The sequence below is a fragment of the Lissotriton vulgaris genome, chromosome 5 (assembly GCF_964263255.1).
Source record: "Lissotriton vulgaris chromosome 5, aLisVul1.2, whole genome shotgun sequence".
NCBI lineage: Eukaryota > Metazoa > Chordata > Amphibia > Caudata > Salamandridae > Lissotriton > Lissotriton vulgaris.
The window spans coordinates 1,780,067,132-1,780,081,904 of NC_141693.1; the positions used below are offsets into that span (position 1 = coordinate 1,780,067,132).

General features: G+C 44.4%; 1 protein-coding gene across 2 annotated transcripts in view; it reads left to right on the top strand.

The window, feature by feature from the left end:
- PLEKHH3 (pleckstrin homology, MyTH4 and FERM domain containing H3) overlaps positions 1 to 14,773 on the top strand; it is a 253,299-nt gene that overhangs the window by 86,326 nt on the left and 152,200 nt on the right. For both annotated transcript variants that reach the window (XM_086924097.1, XM_086924096.1), the window contains exon 2: positions 8,030 to 8,085. In XM_086924097.1, the coding sequence (XP_086780223.1) occupies positions 8,030 to 8,085 (56 nt within the window). The remainder of the gene's footprint in view (positions 1 to 8,029; positions 8,086 to 14,773) is intronic.

The window sequence follows — 14,773 nt, forward strand, 5'->3', positions numbered from 1 at the left end:
TTAATATAGGGGAGACCATGCTTGTTTCCATTTTGCTGGCACCATTCCTGTAGAAAAGGAGGCATTAATGATACTATGTAATGGAGCAAAACAGTACAGGGAGGAGTCTCGGAATTGGGCAGGCTTAAGAGGGTCCATCGGAGAGGCCGATTTAATGAGCTTAGTAAGCTGATTGAACCTTTCATTAGAGATTTTGGGGATAGTAGATAACCTAGAGACAGGACTAGGTATAGTGTCTAAGCCACCGCTGGGCAGAGTCTCAGGAGTAAAGGCCAGGTAGATGCCCCGGATCTTTTCCACGAAGAAGGAGGCTATCTCTTCACATTGAGCTGCTGAAGTAACAACATTAACAGCGGATTTCTTTGTGATGAGTTCCTTTTAGAATTTTAAAAATCACTTTAGCCGGATTGGGGCGAATTTTTATTTCGGTGGCATAGTTTACTGCCCGAGTCCTACAGATGGCTTTGTGATATAGTTTGAGTTGTTTTAGATAGCCGACCTTTTTTTCAGTGGAATAGTCTTTTCTCCAATCGCGTTCATATCTCTTACAGATCTTTTTATGGCCCGCCAAAGCCTCGTCATACCAGGGATTGGCGTCCTGGGTACGTCTCGTACTCCAGGTTACTGGAATAAGCCTATCCAGTGCCTGGGTAAGCCAAGTACAAAATGGGTCATAACCTGATTCAACGTCAGAAAAGGGATTCAAAGGATCGGTTTCCAGAAGGGCGTGAAAATCTGCTAGACTGAGTTTGCGCCAGAGCCTTTTACGTACGGCTGTTTGGGTTTTACAGTTGTCAGGGGTAGATGTACAAAAAGTCAGTGCAACCATAGAGTGATCTGACCAGGCAATAGGTATAGGAGCAGGGGAGCTGGATGATTCAATGTTCGTAAAGATAGGATCCAGCGTAAGGCCCCCATTGTGTGTGGGACCTTTAACTAATTGGGAGAGCTGGAAGGCTGCAAGATCCGCAATCAAGGTGCAGATCATCGGTTCTTTCTCCAGCTCGAAATGGAGATTGAGGTCACCCAAAATGCTAAAGTTGGCTGATCTCATGGCACAGGCTTCCACGATCTCCAGAAGAGATGTATTAAACCCGCACATCGGTCCAGGGGGTCTGTATATAAGTAGCCCCGAAAAAGTAAAATGGGCGTTAACAGAGATATTAAAATGTCCACATTCAGCCCCTTTTAAATTAATTTTCTCAAAGGAGCAGGAATAGATAGTTTTAGTAATCACAGCAATACCGCCTCCTCTTGATGCCCTATTAATCAGGGTATCGAGAAACCAGGCGGAAGTGCTAGGTTGGAGATAGTCGTTAGATCATCACTCATCCAAGTTTCAGTAATGAAAAGGATATCCGGAGATTCGTCCACTATGAGATCGAATATTTCAGCATGGTGCTTAGGTAAAGGTCTAACATTTAACTGAAGTACTTTCAGTTGATGCTGTGAAAGGGGAAGAGTAAAGGCTCCTGTAGTAGTGGGGACCAACAGACTAAATAGGTCACAGGAACAGGTGACCGGGCCGCTCGTGGGCTCAAAGGGGAGGAGACAGTCCTTAAATATGGCGGGGCGTAGGTTAAGTAGCTCAGTTCTAGAGTAAGCTCGCTTACCTGGCCTAATTTCACTAGCATCTCTGGCGAGAGGCGCAGGACTGGCGAGGACGGGCGGAGACGGGCTTGCCTTTGGCGCGTCTCCGGCGCGCCCGCTGCGCGGACGAGGTCCTATACACATTTATAGGGCGTGAGGCTGTGGAATGATGTAAGTCATGGGTACTCACAAACTTTCTCTTGTACGCCAAATTTACAGTGTGGTTTGTGTCCGAGGGCTGCACCGGTGGGGGCGGGGTCAGTGTGGGAGGGGGTGGGGCTAGAGCAACAAAAAACTGATACCATGAGGTTGATCACTGGTCCCTGCAGCGGACGCCTTCGTCCACTGAGCCACCAGACCCGGCATACACACTTCTCTCTCCCTCTCGTTTTTTTTCAGTCTCTCTGTATCCCTCCCTATTCCTCTGTCTCCCTCCCTCGCTCTCCCTCTGTCTGCCTCTGTCTCTTTCCCCCTCTACCTCCTCCCTCTCCCTCTGTCACCCTCGTCATCTCACGCTGCCTGTGTGTGCCCTGGCTGAGACAGCTTCCGGGCACACGCACACAGCCGCACCTGAGCACTTCACAGGTCTTTAAAAGACCATTCACATGTTAATGAGGCTTTCTTCACCTCTTAGGCCCCTGCAACTCCACTCTGACTATGACAGGAATCGCCCGCCTCCACAGAGCAGCAGAGTCTCTTGATTCTCGCTGCCACAGGGGTGTTTGCTGAAATACTTTAAAAAAATTAAAAAAAAAAAAATTAAAACACGGGTACGATGTTTGGACGGTCCGCGGGCTGCCATGGAAGACTTGCCGGGCCGCTGTTGGCTCGCGGGCCGTACTATGAGTACCCGTGGGCCTTACTATGAGTACCCGTGATATAAGTGATCCAATAAAAAGGATGTAGGAAGAAGCTACACTAGAAGTTGTAGAAAAGCTGTTAAGAAGCCAGCAAATGAGATTGACAAGAAAGGCAATCAAGTAATGTGCTTATCCAAAACTCACTGCAAGTATTATCAAAAAGTCTTGGCAACAGACAGCTAACACCTGTGTCCTACAAACCTAAAATAGTTTCCTGTGCACACTGGGGCCCCCGACAAGTGAATGGTGGTTGAGTCGGTCGTTGGCCGTGTAGCGCCAAAGGTGCCTTGGAAGAAATTAGATCCGTGGAGAGGAGGCAGTTCCTTGCCTCATACAGTGACCACTCATACCCTGCCCACAAACACAAGGTTGTCCTTGCAGAGGTGCAGTGTTTGCTAGAGTGATAATAACCAGTTGCTTCCTCTCCTCCCTGGCACTTTCCCAAATGCTGTACTGCCAACCACACTCCATAATCTAATTTTAGGGCCGCTGGAATGATTCAGCAATAGATAATACAATTATGAAGTAGGTATACCTAAGTAATGCGGTAAGGAAAATCAAATTTTTCGCAGTCTGTGGCAGTTTCTTTTGCTCATTTATTTCAACACATATTAATACTGCATAGGTGAAAAACAGTTCTAGTTATCTGTTGCAGAGGGTCTGCCACTGCGAGACACAAGATGGAGCCCGTTTTAATGTGATTTTTAATCCGTTCAAGTTTGAAGAAACCTGTTTTAGTCTGCACTTTATGCAGCAGATAGTGGATTATGTGGCATGCACAATAAATGTATAATTATGGGCAATTGTTTTTGGGTTATCACGGCTGATCTGTTAGAAACCAACCCTGAGATTTGACAAAACTAAAAGAAACAAGCTTTGGCAAAGGCAATAGGTCTGCATCAGCTGCCAGCCTTTTTGACTTTCAGTGCTTATTTTATTTTTTCATGTTTTTTCAAAATGTTATAGTTCAGTAGCTACTGGGTCCTCACTAGTATAAAATACATAGCCATGGTAGTCCCAGGCACTGAAGGGAAGTACTTTGTTCGGATGTGCTCCATGTGAAAGAGTCGAATGCTGCCACTTACATCGAAGTTGGCCAGTGATTGAAGTGGGCTGACCTTGTACCCAATGCTATATGCTGTAGTGGGCGGAGGAAAAATGTGAATGGCACAACACACCAAAGGATAAAGACAGCTTGCTAAAAGCCCCAATAAGTAGGTATGTTCTATAATTTTCGTAAAATCAAAAGGTGCAGCTTAACATTGAATCTAAAAATAAAGCAAACAGCAGCACAAGTAGGGAGCAATTTTAGAAGGCACAGTTTACAGTGAAAACGAGACTTCTCCTTCTAACTTCTATCCTTTTGTCGACCCAGCCACAGCAGAAAAACTGTTTTTTCCAGCAGCAAATGCAGTGTAAAAAGCATGTTTTTTTTGTAGGTGTCGGAACAATATGGTGTTAACTCCCATGTGTCACTTGCAGCCTTTATGTATTTCTAGAACCAGTTCTGTATTTTTATTTCACTGACTTCCCCAGTTTGTCTCAGGTTTACATTCTGCTGACGCTGGCTGGGATGTTAGCAAGGTCTTTTCTGTATTGATAAGCTATATCTGAGTGCAAGGTTAGAAGACCACAAGAGCTCCTTACCCACCCGCCCATGAAAGCAGCCTTGCTAGTTTTGGGTCTCCGTGGCAACCAAGCAGTGCTTACTCAAGATATGCAGAGTCTTACTCCTCAAGAACGAGTTTGACTGGGCTAAAACATTAACCTCGTAGAGCTTTATACAACACATACGTTTTCAGTGCTGTGAATCATAGGTGTTGATTTTTCCTAGTTTAATAGTACTGAATATAATGATTGCACAAGAATAGAAGACTGAGTAGTCCTTGTTGGAAATCCACGTCAAGATGTGCAGATGGCAGTAACCTTGCTTCTCATGTCTTCCCAGCAAGGCTGAATCCAGGGTTCCTCTAGATCCTTGTCTTGGTCCTAAATTTGAGGGACAATTTGAAGTCGTGGTGGGACGTCTTCTTCGCTGTGAACTCAGAGCTTCATCTGAATCCAAAGCCGATACGAGGTGTTAGGGGCATTTCTTATCCCATTCCAATGAGAATGCTCCGCCATTGGATAGCATAATATCAGTCAGCTAGTGCTTGGTATGTTTTTCTAGCACTTCCAGGCCTGAAGAGAGGGGCATCTTTCTAGACACCTCCAACCACAGGACAAAAGAAAGCGGCTACAGATAACCGACCTCTGGGATGTCGACGCCAGCAGCAAGACTGTAGGCATCCCCTCTAGTTAGGCCATTGCTGACATATCTGAGGAAAGAGTTGCTCTTGTGGCCAGCTCGTTTTGAATTACTTATTTGTTCTCAGTCTGGTCTCAGCTGAATCTGTATTACAACCAGAAACCAAAGCCATGTCATCCAAGGACAGGTAAGCCTGAACGGATTTTAACCTGTGCAGTGAGCTGCGATTGTGAAGTGCATGCTATGTGCAAACAGAGGACACAGTTCACATTCCCCCCCAAAGTCAAGTATACCACATGTAAGTACAAGCAATTTTGCGTTATCAGCTGTCACGTATATCAACTGCTACCAACTAAAAGCCTAGTCACAGCCTGGTAATAATGCAAGTATCTCACCATACAGCGGGCGTGCATCAGACTTTGAGGGTACCCCAGTTCATGCCAAGTGTCGCACTATACTAAGACCCTAAAATACGAGCTTAAGTGTCAAACAATCCTAAGACAGGAGAGGCCACAGAAAAAGGGTCGTGATGCGAGTTGACTATTCATGGGGAACCTTCTTTTCATCAAGAGTAATGAATGTCCTCATTCACTTTCTGTCCAGATTTCCCAAAAGTCTATGAAAGCTCTGGTTCTGTAGAAGAGGCCAGTATAATGGGTCTTAAGACCTTAACAAAGGAGGATGGCCCAACCTGTGGGTCTTTGAAGTGTATGCTCAGAAACTAGGCTCTCCTGGCTGTTCAGAGCTCGTCTGGTGACTGAGGTTGATTACAGAGAATGAATGTATGACTTGGAATTAGTGAGTACTGGGTATTTGAGTGAGCGGGACTAACTACAGTGCCTCACTTTATACTGGCATTATGATCCTTTGATGGTCTTAATTTGGAGTGAGTTACTGTGCCACAGTTAAAAAACTGTATGTGCTTTCATCTTACAAGTACCCCTTGACTCACTAAATATATTTTGAGCTTGTGCTTTTTCTGATGTCCCCCAAAGCAGGTTAGTTAACGCAATTTTCGATATTATTGTGGCAAGATTCCCTCTTTAGGGCAGTAACAGCAATTTTCGACTCCTATTCGCCCTAGTGTAGAGTGTAACAGTACCCAATAGGAATAGTTTGAATCTTTGTCTCCTCAACAGAAATGAAGTATCCTTACAGCCTTGTTGCTTTTTATTGTTTGATACAAGAAATGGAATTATTCTATGGCTCAGAGCACATTCAGTTTTTTAAAATGTTTTTTATTTTTTGATTGTTTGATTCTTTGTGCAGCTTAGATTCTCTAGGTCGATGAGCCAACCAGGTTTTGGGCAGCATTAGCCTTGCAGATGCAAGTGGAAACTTACTATTATGTGTGCCACTACCGGAAACGCTTTGTTTTGAAAAGTGAGACTTTGGACCAATCTCTGGTTGTCAGATGGTAATTTAGGAAACAGCAGATCGCACTGTCTTCTTCACTTACACCATCTTGTTATGTGGGGTTTTCATTGCCCTTCTGTGCTAAGTTTGGATCCTATATATTAGGTGTGCACCTGTGTGTGCACTATGAACCATAATGTACATCCAGAAGTTTACATCTACTGATTGCATGCTATTGCAAAATATCTCCCCCTGTTCTAGTTCTAACTCACTGGAATGCACCACTACTTCTCCTACCTTCTGCGTGCCTCTTGGGTATACAGACGACTCTAAATCACATTCCTGTCTGTCTTGTTCACTCTTTCTTTTGCAACCTAACAATTTCTATTCATTCCAGAAACCATTTGCTTCTCACATAGCCCCCTCTTACCCTCACACCCAATTCATTAATGTACCACTACGAAACTGGAGTAAATGAACGGAACAGTTTCTTCAACAGCACAAGATTAATCCTAATAACTGTTACTTTGTGCTTCTGGGTAGTGTGTTACTCATTGCAAAGCGCTTTAGAGATTCATCAGGGGTTGTAAGCACTATATAAATGCAAAATCAATTCAGTTTCAATAATATGAGGTATAGGGAGAGTCAATCTCAAGATCTGATGTGACTAACTCTGCCCCCATCTTGAGTGTTGACAAGAGCCTGTTGGGACCCCTCCTAGTTCTTTCCCTGGTCACCTCACTTCTGGTCCCAGTCCCTTGTTGTTGTCTAGACTTCTTCGGATTTAATGTGATCCCTATAAGGTGGCCAGAAAATCTCAAATTCCAGCGTTTAGTTATTTTGCTGAATTCCCTGCTTCCGATCCTCCAATCTTGATAGTGGTGAGTCGAGAAATGAAAAGAGAGATGATCGATCTGGCAGTGTATAGGTCAAAGAGGTATCACCAATGCCTTAATGGGTTGTCAATCACGAAGCCTGCTAGCATGTCTCGCATCCCACTTGGAATTTTGCCAGTGGGTCACCCTCAAAGGGGTGGCGGGGGGGGGGAGAGGTTAGTAGTTTGGTTAACTCTAACTATATGCCCCACTTCTACTCGAACCCACAGGCAATACATCTCTTTCCTGATAGTGAAACACAGTGATGCAAGTAATCTGGCATGATTGTCCTCAACTGGCCCATATCTTTCAGTCATGACATTCATTGGGGCACCCGTGGTTTCTTTGGGTGAGTAGTGCTGCCCGATGTGGGGGAGAAGGCTAAGTAATAGTTGGATGTAGACAGGGACACGTTTTACTTGGGGGGGGGGGGGGGGGGAGTTGGGAGGTGAGAGGGGTTATTGGATAAGGCAGGGGAAGTTCTGACACTTTTTTGCCAGATTCTTCCAGCTCTGTAGGCACATTGGCCAGAAGGCGAAGAGGAGACTTTAGTTGAACTGAGTGGGATGGCCATGGTGCGGGGCTTTTCAGCCCTTTTTGTATGGGGATGTGGTGCAGATGGGACTAAGAGGGGCTTGTCAGATGGTTAAGGGATACAGGAAATTTGATTGGTTTGAATTGGACCACTACATAGATGGAAGAGTGAGCCCAGTTGACTGATGGTATGAGTTGTTGCTGGGAGTGAGGCTTTGCAGAATGGGGAGGAGTATGGTTGGGGCGTTGATAGGGTTACAGTCGTATTAATGAGGGTGGGTAGTTGGTTGTATTGTAGTGGACTGTTTTTACACTGCAGACTAGTCCTAATGAAGTGATCTTTTACGCGTAAATTATTGGTCTGTGGTAATGTGCACCGTCTCGCCTGATGCATGTAGCATTCAGTTTGCACAGCCAGTTGGACAAACTTTCGGGCATTAATCTTAAAAGGTGCATAAAAATGTCTTTACATGCTCAGGTTTTATGTTCCACCAGATCATGTTTTGTTGTGTGTCTTTTTCTGTCTCTATAAAAAGTCTAATTTTTTTTTTCGTTTGCTTCGACAGGCAGCCCTGGAAGTGTGCCTGAGCCAGCCTACCCGTGCCAGCAACGGGCCCGAAAGGTAAGATAAGCGCCTCGTGTTACAGCCGCAAAGGGCTGCTGAGTCACCGCCGCCTTGGGCTACATGTCGGGCCTGCTGTCAGCAAGCCAACTTCCTCCCTTTACACCGGGTGCCCGGGCCGCCAGTCCGGACAGAGCCCCCTACCTCCTCTCGCGCCCCAAGGCCAGAGAAGTAATCCTCTCCACCTCACAGTTGCATCTATCTAGCCCTTCAGATGTCGTCTCACCGCAAAGAAGCCGCGCAAGGCAGCCTTTGAGGAAGAGGGCTCACACAACAAAACACATGCACACCCGAAACCGCTGCAAACATTGTACTACCAAAGGCTATCCGGAACGGAAGAGAAGGCCCCGGAGGCGATAGAGGCTTAAATATCTTAACCTTCCCAGTTTGACTGCCTGGAGTCCCTGGGCCAGCCAGAGAGTGGAGGAGGGGCGCTGATCCTTGCAACGCCTGGGGATAGATTGGCCCTGTGTACCCGCCTGGGGCATGTGTGTGGGGAGAGGGGGTGCTAATATCCTGTCCCTTTGATGTCCCCCAAACCAGGTACACTAAAAAGAAGGGTGGACTGGCTTGTAGGGCACTGTGGCGGAAGGGCCAGTCTGACCGGTCAATGTGGGGACCGGTTTTGTGGAAGCGTCTGGGCTAGTTTTGTGGTGGTGGGCCTGGTTAGTGGCTGCTATGTGCACTGCTGTTGTGACCATCTTTCTATAATGAGTAGGATTCAGTAGCAGACAGCAGTGCGCAGGCGACGGTAGGTTACATGGGGCACGCAATGCGCACAGTGTGTGGGTCACATGGTACAGAATGAGCCGCGTCTTGGCCTATCGAGTGTGCAGCAGCAAGCGGTGCAGTTCTGATTTGAAAAGAAATCAACTGCCACATTATCCCCAATAGTGGTAGAACACAAATGACCAATTGAAAACCCTTCCACTCTTAGGCTAGCTATCGAAAGGTGAAATTATGCACCTTTCTCAAACTATACGTCCTGCGGCTCCTATCTCTACACTATCCTCCTTGACTGGATTGGACAAATACTCAGACCTGTAGGGTAGCTGACTAGTATGGCTTGTATATTTTTGTTTTGTTTGGTTTTTATCATATAAAAGGTTGTGTAGAGGCCTTGTATTTTATATGTACTCTGTAACACTGTGTACCGGACGTTGCTCTACATTCATGAAAAATATAAAAATACATAAATATAGGCCTCGTGTAGTTTTTGGGGGCATCTTATAAGGACTTGTGCTTAGCTGGACACAGTTGTTCATGCCTCATGTAGTATGGAAAAAGACCAGCTGATTCGAGACCCACCTCCTATTATAGAGCCGTAGCTATGTCTTTAGTGTATGAATACTGCACCTTTTACAGTAAAGTAAACCATTTAGGCTGTAGGAATAAACTTTCGGAGTAGTTTGTACTAGGTGTCACATAATGCTTTATTTTAGGTCAGACATTAGCAAAGTCCTTTTGATGTTCCTAAAATTATATATAATCTGCTAACTTATAAGGGTTTTAAGCCAGCCCTCTTCATCAACTGGTCTGTCATTCACGTTTATCTTCCGGCCATTACATCATACAGCATGTGGCAGTGGTCAGGCCACTCCTGTCACTGGCTATCTTTACTGTGAGTGGCTGCAATCTAGTCTTTCGCAAGGAGCATATACACAAGTTGTTCCCTTCAGTGCCACATACTACCTATGGAATTGTGTGCATTTTGAGGCCCAAAAACATTTTTGCGTTTACCCAGTGTATTTGCCTCGCAGCTCCCCCAATAAAAAGGTTTTACAAATATAATGGCAAAAAAGGATTGATCAAGCCAAAAAGCTGGCAGCTAAAGCCTAAGAGATTGACTTTAGCAATGCCTGTTTTCGTTTCCTGCTTTGATATATCCAATGATTCATCCTCGTATTTGGTCCCTCCTCAACCTTAGTGCACGCTATCCCATTCAAATAAGTCCTGTCTCTATGATTGGCTAGAACACATCACACACTCCAAATGCGGAGTTATTGACAAGTTTATTTCATCACCCCCAAAGCATTGTTAGTCAATATCCTATGTGTTTCGGCCACCATGGCCTTGATCTGTGTTAAACACAAAGGGGTATATCATTGATGTAATTTAACATGTTGAGAGTGATGTAATATGTGAGATCACAAGCAGAGCATGGCGGGGTTACATCTATAGTTAGCTCAGTAAACTATAACTTCTGAATTTCAGTGGTTTCTTTGGTGATTAAACATTAGGTTTTGTTTACGTATATGTTTATAGCATGTCTGGATGTAGATGCATACTCCGTTTATTCCTGCATTCTAGTGTTGGGTCTGGTCATTTGCATCTTGTTTTTTCTTCGAAGAAGTTTGAGTCACAAGACCAGTTGTCGATCCACCATTGTCCCAGAATGCACCAGCAAAAGGATGTGACCTCAAATTGTTACCTTCAGTCAGAGAACTCGGATGCTGTCGAGGCAGAGCACCACTCTAATTGGAGTTGGGCATTGAGCTCCGAACCAAGGCACAAGAAGATTAAGCCCTTGAAGAATATCCCTTCAGAGGCCTGCACAGCATCGAGCAAGACAAAGGGCACTGACCAACATCATGATCTGTTGTCAGCAAGTTATACCGGCTTAGAGAGGCACCGCTCGGTGTTGAAGACGAACAGACAAATTCCGTGTCAAAGCCATCAAACACCTTAATTTCCCTCTGTCGACATGTCTACTTTGGAGCCAGAGTTGAAGCCAAAGAGCCACCACATCCAGCCCGGGCTCAAAGTCAAAGCCTCCTTCAATTTCCAGAAAGCTGGAAGGGGTCGATACTGAAGGGATTTGTGGAAATCCTGGGTGCGAAACAAAATACACTTTTTTTTTTTTTTTTTATCCATCCAGGCACTGGGGATATCGGGACGAAGCCTCCTGCTCCAGGCCTTGTTGCCATCCCAAAGAAAAGACACCTCACCTCGTTTTCGAGGAAAACCTACATTCACATCTTCTTCTGCCACCAAGCCCTAAGAAAGTTTAGCACATGGCTACCAGTCCTCTTTACTTTCCATTGCTACCTACCACACCTCCTACACCTCCACCTCTTCTGCCTCCACACTCCCTTCCACCTGACACACAGGACATAGACTCCGACACAGGCAGCCCCTACTACCCTCAGAACACAGAGTAAAAGCCTTTTACACCACGAGGTGGATCCCTGGGAAAACTACATAGGCGACCAAGAGGCTAACACTGATCTCGAACCATACACTGTCAAGCCAGCCTCACCAGATGATACTATGACGCATCATGTTATCATACAGCAGATACTCGTCATTATTAGGTCTAACTGCATACCATAGAGGATGAGGATGATTTCCTGCTGGAAACCCTCTCGAAGACATGTCTGACATTTTCAAGGACCCTGTCAAGTCAAGAGAGGACACCCCCATATTGAAAAGAAATATGAGCTAGCTTATATTCGAGAGGCAATTATCCCCAACTCACTGGTGGTGCTCGCTGCCCATAAAAGGGCCACTGCCCAGGCTACCGAGAGTGCACCTCACTTGGATAAGGAGTCAAAAAAGATTGACTGGCTAGGGAAGCTTTCAGAAGGAGTCACAACAGGTCTTGTGACGACATTCATGTCTTAAAAGAAAAGTTGCAAACATCCAGGCTGGACATACGCAGAGCATGTGAGAGTATACATCAGTACACGGGTAGGTAAGATTTTGTATTTTGACTTTTTTAGGTGGACCTTAATGTAAAGAATCACCCTTGCGCAAACTAATAGTGCTCCACAGTAGCTGCTAGGACAAACCCCAACTATTTGTTATTGATGGAGTATGACCCCCCCCCACCCACCTCAATCCTTGTTCTGTCATGTTTGTGGTAGTGAATAATCATATTTGTTAAATCAGCATGGCTAGGTCTCCAAAAGCAACCCCTGCTCAAGGGACCTTTGTGCTTTAGTTTTGTAGGATTTTTCTATATAAACGCTCAACTGGAGCATTTGAACATGGGTGCGTGTGTGAAAATGGTAGATATGTGCATGACAACTTGACGACTGTCGGGCAGATTCCCCATACCACCTTCCCCACTATCTCGGAGGATCAACAATTTTTCACGGATGCTTCTCTGAAAAGACGCCCTTGAAATCTCCTCAGCACAGGTACTAGTGGCAGCACAGTTTATATTACTTGAGCTTGGGGAGTAATGTTATGTAAATAAACAAAAAGATTCTATCAAAAAGTGCAAGTGTTAAATTTTTGGTTTTATACATTTTTTGAAAAGGTGTAGAATAAGGCTCTTCCTCAGATTGGTGAGATGAAGGCACTATGTGCTTTTAAAATACCCCTTACACACTAAGAATCCCTTAGTGTCATGCTTCATCATTGGGGTCTTCCCGTCCCTCTACGGGGCGGGGCGTGCTACGACCTACGAGCTATGCGGGAGCACTATTTTAGTGATGAAAGACTATGTGTTAGTGCAGTGTCAGTGTAATTGGTGAAGTGTAGGGACCTAATAATTTGGGTAAACAATTAAAAATTCCCTGGCTAGTGGGAAAAATAATTTTATTCACTTCCCTGGCTGGGAATGTTAAAAAGGGGGTTGTGTGGTAGGGCTGTTGGCACCTACCAGGTTGACATGTTTCACAGGCAGTCCCCTACTGTCTGCTCATCAGGACCTCTGATGGCCCCTACTAGAAGGTACTCAGTTCTAAAGTTTGCCTAGAGTCCTACAAACTAATAGCAAAAATAAGCTGTCAGTTTGTGCTTCAGGGCATGAGTTGGCCCGAGGTGAAGCTTTAAAAATTCAAAAATGATTTTTCAAAAAAAAGACACACTAGTCTCTGAAATGAAAGAGGGAAAAAAATATATAACACAATAAATATATTCAATTGTAGCACATAGTTCACAGTAAACTCTTTTTTTCATAGTGTCATTATTTTAAACAACGGATAATGCACACGCTTCTCGGCTGCATTGAGAATGCCAATGGATTTGGGCAACAATTCATTACTAAAGGTAACGTGCTTCTTACTTTGGACCCTGTCCGTTCTAATAAAAAACACACATATAATCTTGACAAGACACACGTACACATATGACTCGTACATAGAGGCAGACACCCGTTAATTAAATGTTTTTAGATGCAAGGCATTGTTTTTTTGCGATCGGTTTACTCGTTGTCCGAGTTGCGATTGCAAATGGCAAATAAATCGGAGGGAACATAAATATATACATATATACATACTTTCCAAATTCTGATTGCGTGCCTCATGAGCCGGCAAAACCGAGGGTTTTCAACGCGGTCAACTGAAAGAATAAATAGAGCCGCACCCTCCCGTCAGACAACATTGTTCGGAAGAGCGTTTTTTTTTACCTAGTTATATGAGAAGACCTGATATTCTCGACTGTTGGTCACAGTCTTTTACTTAAGTAACCGCTAATGTGCACTGCTTCAGTCCTACCCTCGTGCCGATCCGAGGAAACGCCGGCTTCACATAGCTGTCATCATTTTATGAAAGCCGGTTGTGCAATGTCATCACCCTTTGACTGATTCCAAACATTAGTATGCTAACCCAAAATGGCTGCGTATATTGGAACACTTCCTGTTTGATACGAGATCGACAGTATTTCTTCTATGTCGATCGTTCACATTTCGGAAATGATTCGAAAATTAATAATTTTTAATTATTAATTGTTAGCTTAGGGTCAATGGTATTTTATAGAAAAGGTAGGCGGTATCATGGTCAATGCCAATTTTAAAAGGATAATATGAACTAATGTTCTGATTGATTTTGCTCAATAATAGAGTGCACAGATTTTATTGCATATCCCTATTTGGTTCTTGCTCCCACCTACCAAGGGTTTTACCTGTGGTTTGAAGGGTCATCAAGTGATCATATGACAGGTTTCGTGTGTGAAGTAGGGACTTCTTATAGAACGATTTGGTGCACATCCTCCTATTCGGCCCCAAGGGATATCATCGTTCAGGCCGTTTTTGTTAGATTTAATGCGGAACACCCACCTCTGTTCCTTCTCTAAGAGTTGTTCCTCTCTTGCAACCAATTTGATTATTGTCCAGGACATGTCCTCTCCTTTATGACCCATTTCCAAGAAGTGATTGGTCAGTTTTGTGCTAGATTTTTTACATTTAACAGTGCTTTTGTGCTCTCCTATCCTTATCTTTATGGCCCGACTGGTCATACCCACATATTCCAAGTTACATGGGCATTTAATGAGGTACACAACATTTGAGCTGTTACAATTGCTAAAGCTTCTCTGTTCCCACTTTGTGCCATCATTAAAGGTAAGTGTGGTACTTTTCTTGGTCAAGGGGCAGACCTTGCAATTTCCACAAGGATGGTGACCTTGCGCAAAATTCGCATTCTTCGCATGGTTGCTGCGGTAAGTTTTCGGTCTTGTGTGAACCAGCAAGTCTCGTATGCTCTGTGCTTTTTTATGGGAGAAGATTGGTTTTGGCAATTGGAGGTTACCACTATTCAGAATCCTCCAGTTCTTGTTGATGATCTTTGTCACCTGATTGGAGTTCGTATTAAATGTGGTAACACAAATTGGTCTTCGCTCTTCCTCCTTGTGAATCTTATCCTCAAGAAGACTTTCTCTGCAATTATTTCTTGCTCGTTTATAGGCTTGGTCAATGATTTTTTTGGGGTGTTGACGTTCTTCTAACTTTCTCCTTAGGTCTTTG